This window comes from Acinonyx jubatus, chromosome E4, assembly GCF_027475565.1.
Source record: "Acinonyx jubatus isolate Ajub_Pintada_27869175 chromosome E4, VMU_Ajub_asm_v1.0, whole genome shotgun sequence".
NCBI classification, from domain to species: domain Eukaryota; kingdom Metazoa; phylum Chordata; class Mammalia; order Carnivora; family Felidae; genus Acinonyx; species Acinonyx jubatus.
The window spans coordinates 36,645,319-36,659,611 of NC_069395.1; the positions used below are offsets into that span (position 1 = coordinate 36,645,319).

General features: G+C 42.4%; 1 protein-coding gene across 3 annotated transcripts in view; it reads right to left on the bottom strand.

Annotated features, from left to right (window-relative positions):
• Positions 1-14,293, bottom strand: part of KCNH1 (potassium voltage-gated channel subfamily H member 1) — a 372,723-nt gene that overhangs the window by 307,462 nt on the left and 50,968 nt on the right. For all 3 annotated transcript variants that reach the window (XM_027074502.2, XM_027074501.2, XM_027074503.2), the window contains exon 5: positions 12,737-12,855. In XM_027074502.2, the coding sequence (XP_026930303.1) occupies positions 12,737-12,855 (119 nt within the window). The remainder of the gene's footprint in view (positions 1-12,736; positions 12,856-14,293) is intronic.

Sequence of the window (14,293 nt, forward strand, 5' to 3'; positions counted from 1 at the left end):
CGTCCCTAACACAGACTCTGTTTCTATTTAGAAACAATTTTGGTTTTTATGACTACAGAGTGAGGACAAACTCAGTCCCCGCCAGAAAATGCACAAAGGAAATGGGAGAGCAGGATGTTAACGAAGCTGAGAATGATGCTCCAGTTACAAAATAAAGCCTGATTTGGGGTTTCAAACACTCCAAGCTAAACAATTGTTTAATTCCGGTCATAAACACCCTTCTCCATAAACCAGACAGGTGTTATTTTTAGAACTTTTTCCATGATGTCCTTGTTCTTTCATGGAAGAGATAAAGGCAGTGGGAAGCAGTTAAAAGTATTAACCCATGTACTTTATGTCATGGTCCAGTACCAAGCCCCACAAAATGTAATAGGGTGACGATCTGGGTTTCCTCTTACTCTTCTTACTTCTTACTCTTCTTACTTCTACTCTGGTTTCTGCTGAGAAATTATTTTAACTTTGTATTTTGAAATCTTTATCCAAATTTTTTAAATTCAGGTTTTGAGAATAAGTGATGAGGACGAATGACAGTAATGTTGCCATCCCACCAAATCAGCAAGAAATAGTATTCCACTACCATGGCCAAGACAGACAAGGGAGGAGGGGGTTAATGTGAAAGGGAATTGACATTTAGTGAGGACCTACTAAGTGTGAAGCACTGAATGAGGTTCTTGCTTCCTTCTTCTTTCATTCATTTAATGAACATTTTACCAAGCACTTACTATTACGTTTGATGGCACGGATGTAGAATAAATAAGAGAGACAATGCCCCTGCCTTCACACACCTTCCATCCACCAGAAGAGGCAAATATTCAACGACAGCATTCCCGGTGGCATGAGTGCTCAACACGGAAATTGCACATGGCAAGGAGAGGGACTGAGCAGGTTGAGCTGGCGTTGAGTGGGGCAGGGACCGTTGGGAAGGTATGATGTGTACTTGGAGACTTGAGGAATGGATAGGAACTAGCCCAGCCAGAGAAGGAGCAAGAACTTGCAGGCAGAGGAAGGGCACATTCCAAGTCCCAGAGGCAAGAGAGTTTGACCGGTGTGAGTGCCACCTGGCCGACAACGCTCAGAGAGAGCCGGGGCAGCCAGATAAGGCTGGAGAGAGATGAGCTGGATTTTGTAAGTCATTACATAAATTTTAAATTCACCCAAAGACGTGGCGAGATGACATTAAAGGATTCTTAAGCAGGTAGCGATAAGATCCCTTTTTGTCGTAAAGCATCGCAAATCCTTACTACCATCCTTCGGGGCAGGTAGTATCCTTATTTCATCAGATGAGGAAAGATAAGTGAGGTGAAGTAACTTTCAGAAAGTCACACAGCTGGAATGTAGTGGAGTTTTGGATGAGAATTCAGGTCAGTCTGACTCCAAATCCTCTTCTCATTCTACTATCTCATCTTATCTCTTAAGAGGAAAGAAGGAAAGAGAGAGAAAAATAAAGAGGGAGGGAGGGGGAAGGATGGGGAGAGGGAGAAGGAGAGGGAGAGAGAGAGGGAAAGGAGAAAAGAAAAAAACTACAGAAAATCCTTAAGCATCATTTCACATGATCATTTATAACTTTTTACCAAAATCAAATGTATGGGTGATCCCTGGTATAACCGATCACTTGCTTTTTCCCTGCCTGTCTTGAATAAACAGTTTATTAAAATATAATAAACCATACACAAAATGATACACCAAGGAGAAAAGCCGAGAGTCCTCCCCCAAGCACAAGACGCCAGTCGTCAGACAAGAGAGGGCTGGTCAGAAGGAGCCCCATGGACCGGGAGTGCCCATGGAGCGATGCTGGCCTTCAGGGCTGGAAGGCAACGGCAAGGCCATTAGTCCATCCTTATTTCCCAAGCCCACATTCAAAATACCATCAAGTGGTCATCCAAATACCTCCAGTAGTGACAAACTTAACTACCTACAAGCACACTGAGACAGTTCTATTTAAAATGACTCTTTTCAAGAGGCAAAATTAGCCCAAAACTCTGTAGCAGAAGCTTCTGTTGTCAAAGTTAGACTCCTCTCCAAGACAGGAGAGTAGCATGTAGCAGCGAGGCATCACTGGAGCGTGTCACTCTTCCCTGAGTCTGAAGAGTCAAATGAAGTCAACACCTAGAAAGCAAAAAAGTGAAGCAGGAAATCCCAATTTCAAGGTACATACAGTCTGCTTCTAGGAAAAAGGATAACCCTTTGCTCCCATACATATTGGCAGCCTCCACCGGTGATTCCGGCCTGTGAGACTGGAAAACTAGGAACCATGACACAGACTCATCCTGGACCTGGTACCTGCCTCTGCAGCAGGCAGTGCCTCTGAGCGTCACTTGTGAATGCAGACAGCAAGCATGGCTGTGCATATGTGCAGTAAGTAAACTTCAGTTCTCTGCATCTCTGTCCAGCTGCCCAGGCTGCTGGCTGGTTCTGCACCAGCTCATGCGGTTCAGGCATGTTGTACTGAGGGGCGGCTGGGGCAGCATCCCTGACCATGTAAGGCAGGCATCCTCTATATTTATCCTATCAAATCCCTGTGCAGTACATAAAAAAGTAAGTGCTCCTCCTTTAAAAATTAATGAAAATGTTGGGGTGCCTGGGTGGCTCAGTGGGTTAAACATCCAACTATTGATTTCAGCTCAGGTCATGATCTCATGGTTCATGGGTTTGAGCCCCACATCAGGCTCTGCACTGACAGCATGGAGCCTGCTTGGGGTTCCCTCTCCCTCTCTTTCTGCCCCTCCCTCACTCGTGCTCTCTCTCCCTCTCAAAATAAATAAACTTAAAAAAATTTTAATGAATTTAAATGTTAAAACTTTAGACTGAGTAAAGCAATCAGTAGCACCACATGCAGTAATGGGGACAGAAGAAAGTGGCACATGGGGTTAGACAGGCAGCATAAATGGGTACAACCTTGTCATGTGAACTCTGGCAGTTTCTACCAAGTTTTAAATGTTTGTACCCTCTGTCTCCTTAATCGTACTTCTAGGAACCTGTCATATTCACATGAGCGCAAGTATTTACAGAGCCAACAGTCAATAGAGTGAACTAAGCAAATAAGGCAAACTTCCAGTTATACCAAACATGCTGAGATGCTGTTTAAAAATTAAACATTTAAAAAGAAATCGTAAAGTTCAAAATCTCAGGTATCGGAAGCGAAACAGGAGCACAAAACCAAAGCGGCCAGTAGGAGCTGAAACCAAACAGCCCAGGTGTTTTTTTGGAAGCGGGGTTATCAGAAGAGGGGGCACGCTGTAGAGGACAGGCGGGGGTCACACAGGCTCTGGCTGGGTGACAAAGGGCTGCCCTGACAGAGAAACACAGAACAAAAGACCTCCACCACATATAAAAGGAAACTGGACACGTGTCTGGAACTTTGGGGAGAAAAAGCGTTATGTGTGACAAATCAAAACCCCAAACGTATGCCATACACAAGGGTGGAGCTGGAATTCACACTGTGCACACGGTTGGAAGCCCCAGGGCTAAAACTTTTACAGAAAAGCTGGTCTGAACCCCGGGGAAACTTTATGATATATGGTACAGGCACACTCAACCACCATATCCAGATGCCTCCACAACTGGGGACCCAACAGACTCCCACCAAAAACCTCTAGCTGTAGATAAGCTCGAGAGAAAATTAAATGGTAAGAGAGAAGATTTTAAAGTATGCCTACATGTTTAATGCAATAAAAAAAGAAAGAAATGTTAGCAGAACTGAATTTAAAAATGGGCAAGAGACATGAATAAGCTTTTCACCCAATAAGCTTGTAGTTGGAAACAAGCTCAAGAAAAGATGTTCAGCATCTTGAGCCATTTACTAAAATGCAAACTAAGACCACGATGAGCTATCACGATACATTCATTAGTGTGAAAAATGAGAAAGAGTGGCAATATCAAATGCTGGCAAGGATGTAGAGAAACCACATTGCTGGTAGGAAGATGAAGTGATATAACCAACTGCAATTGGCAAAAAGTTTGGCAGCTCCTTCCAAAACTAAATATACACTTACATGCATACACACACACACACACACACACACACACACACACACACGAATGCATGTAAAAACTGGTAAAGCCCATATATAATCTTTAATTTAAGTAACGCGATTCTTATTCTACACATGTCGATTTCCTGGTTTTGCTATTGTAGGACAGTTATATAAGATGTTACCATTGAGGGAGGTTGGGTGAAAGGAACCACTCTCCATACTAGTTTTGCAACTTCCTGTGGATCTGTAATTCTTTCAAATAAAAAGCTTTCAAAAATCAATGTTGGGTGTAAAATGCAAGTTATAAAATATCACAGCATGATATCATTTGTACAAATATATTTTTAAAATATACACAATCATACCATATGTGCTTTATGGTTAAACACATAAGTGATAAAAATATTAAAACACCAGTAGTAAGGAGATATACAATTTCAGGGTAATGACTACCTCTAGGAATAAGTTTAAAGAGGACCTCAACTTTATCTTTAATATTTTAATTTTCACAAAAGAATTTGAAGTGAGAAACTGTCAACATTCACTATATAGATTGTATAATAAAAGAAGGCTTGTTAAATTACTCTTTACCTCTCTGTTTAAAAGATTTCTATTTTAAAACCAAAAATATACATACAAGGAGGTTCACCGAAGTGTTATCTATAATAGCCAAAAATTGGTAACTGTATAAATACCCATCAAGGGAGGATAGCTAAATAGATCTGGATACAGTCATGCAGTGGAAGACAAAAGAACCAGTAAAAATGAAGGCGGGGGCACCTGGGTGGTGCAGTTGCTTAAGGTTCCAACTTTGGCTCAGGTCATGATCTCAAGGTTAGTGAGTTCAAGCCCCGCATCCGGCTCTGACAGCTCAGAGCCTGGAGCCTGTTTCAGATTCTGTGTTTCCCTCTCTCTCCGCCCCTCCCCCATTCTCTCTTTCAAAAATAAATAAGCGTCAAAAAAATTTTTTTAAAGGGGAAAAAAAAAGAATGAAGGGCATATGTACTGTTAGGGAAATATCCCAAATACACGAGTAAGTAGGGGAAAAAAGCACAATGGAAAATAATTTCTATGCTAGGACCACATTTTTGTTTAAAAAATCACTATAAATGTATACAAACATTGTAATAAAACTCATACACTGTTTAAAAATGGTTACTTCCAAGAAATAGTGGACATTTCACTTCTTACTTTATATACCTCTGTTTTAAAATCTGATAAAGAAGAACCTGTTTTATCTCTGAAAACTGAAATTTTTTCCTTACTGAGATGTAATGACGTATAACATATTAGTCTCAGATATACAACATAATGATCTGATATGTGTATAGTTGTGAAATGATCACTATACATAGTTACAAATTTTTCTTCTGATGAGAACTTTTAACATCTACTGTCTTACTAATTTTCAAATACGCAATACAGTATTGTTAACTATAGCCACCATGCTGTATGTTACATCCCCCTAACTTACTCATTTTATAAGTGTAAGTTTGTACACTTTTGAACCCCTTCCCCCATTTCTCCCACCCCCAACTTAGCAACCATCAACTATTCTCTGTATCTATGACTTCGGGTTTTTTTGTTTGCTTGTTTGTTTTTAGATTCTACATATAAGTAAGATCATACACTATTTGCCCTTCCTCTGTCTGATTTATTTCACTTAGCACTGTACTCAATGTCCATCCATCTTGTCCGAAAGTTCCTTTTTTGAGGAACTTTAAAAAAAAATTTTTTTTGTAGTGTTTATTTTTGAGAGAGAGAGAGCATGCACACAAGTGGGGGAGGAGCAGGGAGACAGGGAGACACAGAATCCAATGCAGGCTCCAGGCTCTGAGCTGTCAGCACAGCTCACAAGCCGTGAGATCACGACCTGAGCCAAAGTCAGACGCCCAACTGACTGAGCCACCCAGGCGCCTCTTGAGAACTTTTTAAATAAAGATTTAAAGAACCAAAAATGAAAATTTAATATTAATACCGTTGAGCATTTATTATATGCCAAAGTGTTTGCATTGAGAACCTACTCTGAACAAATCTGTGGGTACATATTATTCTCGTTTGAACTCACTCCCTCCACTTGAAGAGAAGGAAGAGGAGGAAATGGGAGCTCTTAGAGGTGAAATGACTTGCCTGAACTCTCACAATTGAGTAAGTTGCTCAGTGGGTTGGAACCTGCAATGCTACTTCAGCCCATCACTGCGATCACTGGTGTGGAGAACAGCAGAACACGTGCCAGGTACCAAGTGTCCTTACGGTGAGATGGTGACAATCAGGAGCTGGGCCACGCGACCCCCGGGCACATGGCTGAATGATGTGCCCATCACGATGGCATATCTACATTATATCTTGAGCTGGCTCGCTCACAGGGAAGCACTGAAAGAGGACGTGACAGGGAAAGGTGCTTTCCCCTCCATGTCTTCCCCACAGCCGTTCCAGACAGAGAGGCTGGCATGGCGGCAGAATGCTCCGAGATGGACCAAACCCCAGCAGGGTCAGCCCTGTGTGAAAACCGCAGTGCGGAATCCTCTAAGCAGGAGTGATGCCCTTCCATACACTGACTGTGCCTCTCTTCTGTATTAAGGCAGAAAGCATTACAGTGTGGTAGAGAACTCTGAAACACAACCCCTCAGATCCCACTTCCAGAAAGGATTCTCTACCCAGCTGCAGGTGCAGTTAGTGGACAGCCCCCTGTTAGCTTCCTCAGGGACAGAAACCTGAACTTTCCACTGAGGCACCTGCCACTGACTGAACAAGACGGTGGCTGAGAGGCCTGGCCCTTGTGCCCTGTATGGGACCCCCCTGCCCGGCCCAGCAGGCCATCTCTGCTACAAAGCTCCGGTCAGGCTGCAGAGCCTCTACCAGATCTGCACTGTGGTCTGATGCCCCCCTCCCCCAGTGCCGCTTCCTCCCCCTTCTCCTTCATAGATGTTACTCAGCATGTGTACCCCACAGAACTCAACCCTTGACAAGGGTCCTCTGGCCTGACTCACGCACGAAGATCTGAAAATAAACTGGCCCGCTAAAAGAACAGGTGCTCATACTAATAACTGAGGTCAAGGGAACAGGGTGCTCCAGAACAGCAGACAAAGTGGCCTTGGTTCTCTATCCTGAGAGGAGGAAGATCATGGAATTCACAGAAGGAACTGGCCCAGTTGGGAAACAGGTTGTGTTTAAAGTCACATAAACCTGGTTCTCAATCCAGAGTCTACCCCCTACTGCCAGGTGACCATGAACAAGTTTGTGACCTTCCCTATGCCCCAGTTTCCACCTCTGTAAAACTGCTCCAAGTTGTTTAGAGGATTAAAGACAAGAAGCCCAGAACATAGCATACAGTAAGTGCCTCCTTCTTTCCTACAATCAGTCCAGGAGGGAGATATTGAGGAATAAGGTGAGCACTAAAGCCAGACTGCCTGAGCTCAGGAAAGCAGTCTAACAGGGAAATAAGGTGGCCTTGAAAATAACGCATGCAATCCACACAAAAGCAAAACTGCTATTTCCAGTCCACTTGGGCTTTGTGTCCACACCTTCCCAGAAGTGGGAGAGGTCTGCAGTATCCACACTCGTAATCACCATTTGGCCAGTGGCCCCTACCAGTGAGAAAACTAAGCAGGAAACTGGCGACAGGCAATGAGCAGGGAACACATTTTCTCTGTTTAAAACTTACCTGCCAACTTCCACTTCAGAATGGAAACTGTCACTCCATCATAAAAACAAGTAAAAATGCTGAACAAACTGAAAAATCTACAATTCTTAGATCCATCCAAGAAGCGAAACTTCACAGCAAGTGCTGCACCAAAATTGGAGAAGAGGGCAGGTGAATAAAAGAAATAACAACTTTCCATGAGCAGAAGCCTGCACAAAAACTAGTGCCAGATGGGGAAATCTAACCTGCAGGTGGCTCAGTGTGACCAAGTCTAAGAATTACAAGTTCCAGGGGGAGCCACTCATGGTTTTGAGAGCTTGACCTCCAGGACCTGTAGCCATCCTCACAGTGAAAATCAAAGCAAAATATACTCTCATGCTTCTTGAAGAGGAGGAGAAAAGTAACCATACTGAAATACATGAAAGCATTCTATTCTTCTTAAAAAAAAAAAAAGTCTGCCCTCAGGAGAAACTATTGAACCAGAACCTAATTCATGTATTAGGTTTCATGGAGCCTCTCTGATAGGGGGGTGGGGGTATCCAATTCTGGGCCCCTCTATGCATTTTGTCTGGCCTAAGTAGGGAATATACTGAGAGACATTCGTGAAATTCACATTCCAGGGGCATAAGCTCCTTAGAACAGCTAATTATAGGACTATAAATGCTGCTTCTCCCTGACACCTCACTCCCACACCACTAAGGGCCTATTTATTTACCCAAGTGCCTTTTACCCAGCACATCAAGTTCAGCTTTCAAAACACTGCAAGCCATACCAAAAGCCAAAAAACAGTCTAAAGACACAGTGCAGCATCACAACCAGACCCAGGTATGATAGGGGCATTGGAATTATCAGACCAGGAATTAACACAACCATGATTAATATGCGAAGGGCTCTAATGGAAAACGTAACATGCAAGAACAGATGGGTTATGTAAGAAAAGAGATGGAAATTCTAAGAAAGAACCAAAAAGAAATACTAGATATCAAAAACACTCTTAACAGAAATGAAGAATGCCTTTGATGAGCTCATTAGCAGACTGAACACAGCTGAGGAAAGAATCTCTGAGCTTGAAGATTTAATAGAAGCCTCCAAAACCGAAAAGCAAAGAGAAAAAGGACCAAATAAAACAATATCCAGGGACTGTGGGACAGCTGCAAAAGGTGTAACATAGGTGTAAGGGAGACATTAGAAGGGGAAGAAAGAGAGAAACAGAAAAAATATTTGAAGCAATAATGACTGACAATTTCCCCCAAATTCATATCAGATGCCAAATCCCAGTTTCAGGAAGCTCACAGAACACAAACAGAATATAGGACCATTAAATAAACAGAAAACACACACAGGCATACATCATATTCAAACTGCAGGAAATCAAAGGTAAAAAAAAAAAATCCTGAAAGAAGCCAGAGGCAAAAAATACCTAACCCATAAGGAGCCAAGATAAGAAGTATATCTAACTTCTCCTCAGAAACATAAGCAAAAAGAGAGCAGACTAAAATATTTAGAGTTGAGAGAAGAACGAACAAACAAACAAACAATCACCAGTCTAGAATTCTGTACCCTATAAAATGATCTTTAAAAAGTGAAGGAGATGGGCACCTGTGTGGCTCAGTCAGTTAAACATCCTACCCTTTATCTTGGCTCAGATCATGATCTCACAGTTCATGAGATCGAGCCCTGCGTCAGGCCCTGCTCAGATGCCCAGAGCCTGCTTGGGATTCTCTCTCTCTCTCTTTCCCCCTCCCTCTCTGCCCCTCCCCAGCTTGCACACGTGCTCACTCTATATATATAAATAAGTAAACTTTTTTTTAAAAAAGTAAGGGAGAAATAATGATTTTCTCCAACAAAAATTAAGGAGCTTATTGTCAGGGGAACAGCCTTAACAATTTTAAAACAACAGAAATTATACAACGTCTGGTCCCAGATTATAGTGGATTTAAAACCTAGAAAGCAATAACAAAAAGATAGCTGTGAAACCCCAAAATATTTGGAGATTAAACAACACATTTCTAAATAACATGAGATAAAAAAAGAAATCTCAAGAGAAATTTCAAAATATTTTTAAACTGAGAACAGTTTAAAATGAACACAGAACTTGGGGCACCTGGGTGGCTCAGCCAGCTGAGTGTCTGACTTTGGCTCAGGTCATGATCTCACAGTTCATGAGTTCGAGCCCTGCATCCAGCTCCGTGCTGACAGCTCGGAGCCTGGAACCTGCTTGGGATTCTGTGCCTCACTCTCTCTCTGCCCCTTCCCCACTTGCACTCTGTCTCTCTCTCTCTCTCTCTCTCAAAAATAAGTAATCATTAAAAACATTTTTTTTAATGAACACACAGAACTTACATTTGTGGGATGCAGTGAAAGTAGTGCTTAGAGGAAGATTTACAGCATCGAATGCATATATGAGAAGAGAAGAAAGATCAAAAATCAATAATCTAAGTTTCTAGCTTAGGAAACTAAAAAAAAAGAGGAGTGAGTTAAACCCAAAGTAAATAGGAGAAAATAAATAATACACATTAGAGCAGAAATCAATGAATTGGAAACAGAAAACCATTTGAGTAAATCAACAAAATCCAAATCTGGTTCTTGGTAAAGATACAATCCATAAGCCTCTAGCCAGGCTAACTAAAATTTACTATTCCCTGGGATGGGACCCAGATGTCTGCTTCATATTGCCAGTCAATGAGCAAGTGCTTCTGTCAGACAGGTCGACAAAAACACTACATCATTTCCTTTCTGTCATCAATTCAATCAATTAAAAAAAAAAAAACCCACTACTGATAAGCTATATACTATGTGCCTGGCACTGTTTTAAGTACTTGGGATGTATTGATGAATAACAAACAGAATAAATGAATAAGCTGTATAGTACATTATAAGGGACTAAGTGGAGAAAAAGAGCAGGAGAGAATTAGGAGTTATGAGTATTTTCATTTTCGTACAAATGCGTGTGTGTGTGTATATATATAGTACATACATATGCATATATATGTATATATACATATATTAAGCAAATACTCTATTTTCTTCCCTCTCTTGCCCCCTATCAACAAACATAAGATGCATTAATACTAGTTTACATCTGAGTATTTAAGTGACAGAGTATCAAGGGGAAGAGTGAACATCACCCAAGGATTTTGTGCCCTCTTCTGTGGGAAGAGCTGGCATGTTTTTGGTTATATGCAGGATAAGTGGAGCATGTTAAGTGAAAGTATGACTTTGTTACTGTCTTTATTGGGAGATTAAGTATGGTTTAAGTAAATGTGTATGACAAGCTGACAAGGCATGAACTGTAATTGTTAGTATTATGTGTCAACTTGGCTAGGCCATGGTACCCAGTTGTTTGATCAAACACTAATCTAAGCATTCCAGTGAAGGAATTTTGTAGATGTGATAGCTACAATAAGCCGACTTCCAGGAAAGCAGAGTATACCCTATAATCTGGGCGGGCCCTGCCTAATCAGTTGAAAGGCCTTAAGAGCAGAACAGCAGGAGAAGAAATACCATCTGTGGACTTTGACATCAGATCCGTCCAAGAGTTTTTCCCAGTTGGCCAAGTTGCCCTACAAATTTTAGACTTGCCTAGCCAGCCCCCACAATCACATAAACCAATTCCTTGCAATAAATCTCTTAACATACAAATATCCTAGTGGTTCTGTTTCTCTGGTAGAACCCTGATTCGGGTAAGCCACCCAGAAAAAATGACATTTGAGCAAAAACTTGGAGTTGGTGAAGGAACTGCCCCGCAGATATCTGTGAGAAGAGCAGGCGTGGTGTGTGTAAGGAACGGCAAGCAGAGTGGCTAAGAGTCAGCAAGGCAGAGAACAGCCCCAAAGGAGGTTGTTTTATTAACCAAAAGACCCAACAAGGAAAGTGCAGGCTGTGAACAAAAGGTCTCCTTTATTATTCTTCCTATCTTATACTAAGCCCACATCATGACCAAAAACTATTCTTCCAAATGCCTCTCCTTCTCTAACATGACACAGGTGAATCCTCCCACTCCCACTATTGGCCAAAGCTTTGGGATGCCGCAAGGAGATCTGTAGTTAACGCATCTGACACTCAGTGCACTTGTGCGCAGCGCCCCTGTGAGCCACACCATGCTGGCAGTTTCTCTCTTAGGAGTCCGGGGGCCAGGAGTCAGGCCAGAAAGGGTCCTGGCATCTGAGCAAGGGTCAAGAGCTGAGTGGCCACCACCAGGCAGAGAGACAACATACACTGTCATCTCTGGCTAAAATGAAAGCTTCCTGTGTGCAGGGTATAATGCTCTTACCTGGTCCACCAGGCTGAGTGGAAAGAATGAGGACCAGACACCATCAAAGGCAGATAATAAGTGATTTGGATGCAGAACCACCAAAGACAGAGACCAGTAATTTGGGTGCATTAAGTCCAGGCATCCCAGCTGCTCATTTGTCCCAGTAAAAGGGAGAATACCACCTGTCACAGGTTTTCCTTACTACAAAGGTTACCAGAACAACAAGAATTTCAGGTACATGTATTAACCTGGAAAGATGTTCATGATTATAGAAAGGGAAGAAAAGGTAACACGACCGTATCAAATATACACATTGATTCTTAGATACATCTGAACTTCATAAATATTAACATGAAAAATGTATTTATTAGGCTTTAGGAAAGACAACATATGCAAAGAAAAGAGTTAAAGAATGTATACAAAAATTACAATAAAACCATGTGGTTAGTGAGATTACAAGTTGTTGGTTTTTTTCTTTTTGCTTTCTGTACCTTTTTTTCCCCTCTAATAATATGTATTGCTTAAATAACAAAATTGTTTATGGTTTAGAAGTAAAAACCCCTTCATGTCTATAGCACTTCTAGCTCTTTCTCTACTCCCTCAAAAAAAGTGAATGGACACCTGTAACCTCAATACATTAGAACAGAGCTGTCTGCAGGCCCCTTTTACATATGGGAAAGTACAAAGCTCAAAGGAATTAGGTCACTTTCCCAAAGTCACTCATTATGGTGTGCAGCCCAGCCAACACATGAGTGTGAGGGTCCTGAAAGTCCATTCCAAACCACACACTTGCTTTGTGGCATTTTCTCAGCCCAGGGATCCCAGGGAAGTGCGGTTTAAGATGAGCTGGCCCCTTGCCCTTACCTCAGCCAGGCGGGAATGCTTGTGGACGTTCTCGCCTTTCTGCACGCTGGGAGCCAGCTGCTGCAGGACCCCCCTGCTGCTCGTCAGTGCTCTGGTCAGCCGAGCAAACTTCCCCCAGCCTGGAGCATGTAGAGGAGAGAAAGGACAGCTTCAACCATGTCCTGAAGGTCATGGACATTCACACCACAAGTTAGGCTGTCAGAAGCACATACACCCATTGTCCTCCTGGGCTCCCATGAATCATTCTGCATTCCTCCCAGCCCAGACTCGCTGCTCAGAAAAGCACCTAGACAAATTTGTGTTGCAATTTACTCTTCCCCTTTCACATTATCCTAATCATAGCTTTGTGACAGGTTTTAGCACTGTTTTACAAATAGGAAAACTGAGGCACAGAGTGCTCAAATGACTACAGAGTCCAGAACCCAGATGTTTCCACTCTAGCTCAAGGCTTTTCTGCCAGATAATGCCAGGCAATTGAGATATTTCTCAGACTTTGGGCTCAAGCTGCCCCCAACCCCCACGTAGTCTGATCTAGTAGAGACCAAGCAGGTTCCAAGTGTTATGTGGACAAGCCAGTTAAATGGCTATCCCATGCAATGCATTCTCCAAAGCCAGGGGAATGAGAAATGAATCTAATCCCTTGTCGGGGGGGGGGGGGGGGGGTGAAGCACAGGCATATTTTAGTCTGCTCTGGAATGGGGGAAGGACAGTTGCTGACAGGTTCCTCCAAATAACAAGAATCCCAAGAGCCGAACTTGGAGCAAAAAAATCTGGACACAAGTCCCATTTCTGCCTCCAGCTTGCTTTGTGATCACCAACCAGTCATTTAAATTGCTTAAGCCTTATCTGTAAAGTGGAAATTAAAATATTCTAGCTGCCTAAAGGCAGGGTGCATTTGTCCAGTAAAACAAAGGGGCTAAGTTTAGTGGGCTCAGGTTAGCAAACTAAAACAGAGGCTGTCTGGAGGCCTCCTTGGCACTCTGGACCAGCTCCTCCAGGAAAAGTAAAATACTGATCTTTTTCCAATCCAGCCCCCTCCACAACGCAGAATCTAAGACATATGAGTGATCTTTACTGCATTTAATTATCTCCAAAGACAACTGTCCATTCCAATACCCAGCAACCCAACTCATCTGCATCCAGGTTATGACCATGGCAATTGCCTCAAGAGACCCATGAAACCCTGTCAGTGTTCTCAAGACCAACCTTGGGGTTGAGGTGCTCCAAAGACCTAGACATGGAGTAGATAGCAAGTAAACAGAGCACCCAACTCTTTTTACATGACAGCTAAAAACAGGACTAGGTGATTTTTTTTGGTTTTTATCCCTTAGTGTTTAGCAGTATTCAACACCTTGCAGCAGACCTCAGTTCTGCCAAATTCTACCCTGGAGCACCTTTCCAAGATAGACTTGGAATCCAGAGGAATGAAGTTAAGCAGCAGAATGGCCCTTTTTTTTTTTTGCACCGTTAAGAATCATGATCTGGATAAATTTTCGTCAACATGGAAAGAATAGCAAATCAGTGCTTTATTATCTTATTCCAGAAGTTCTAGGTTTA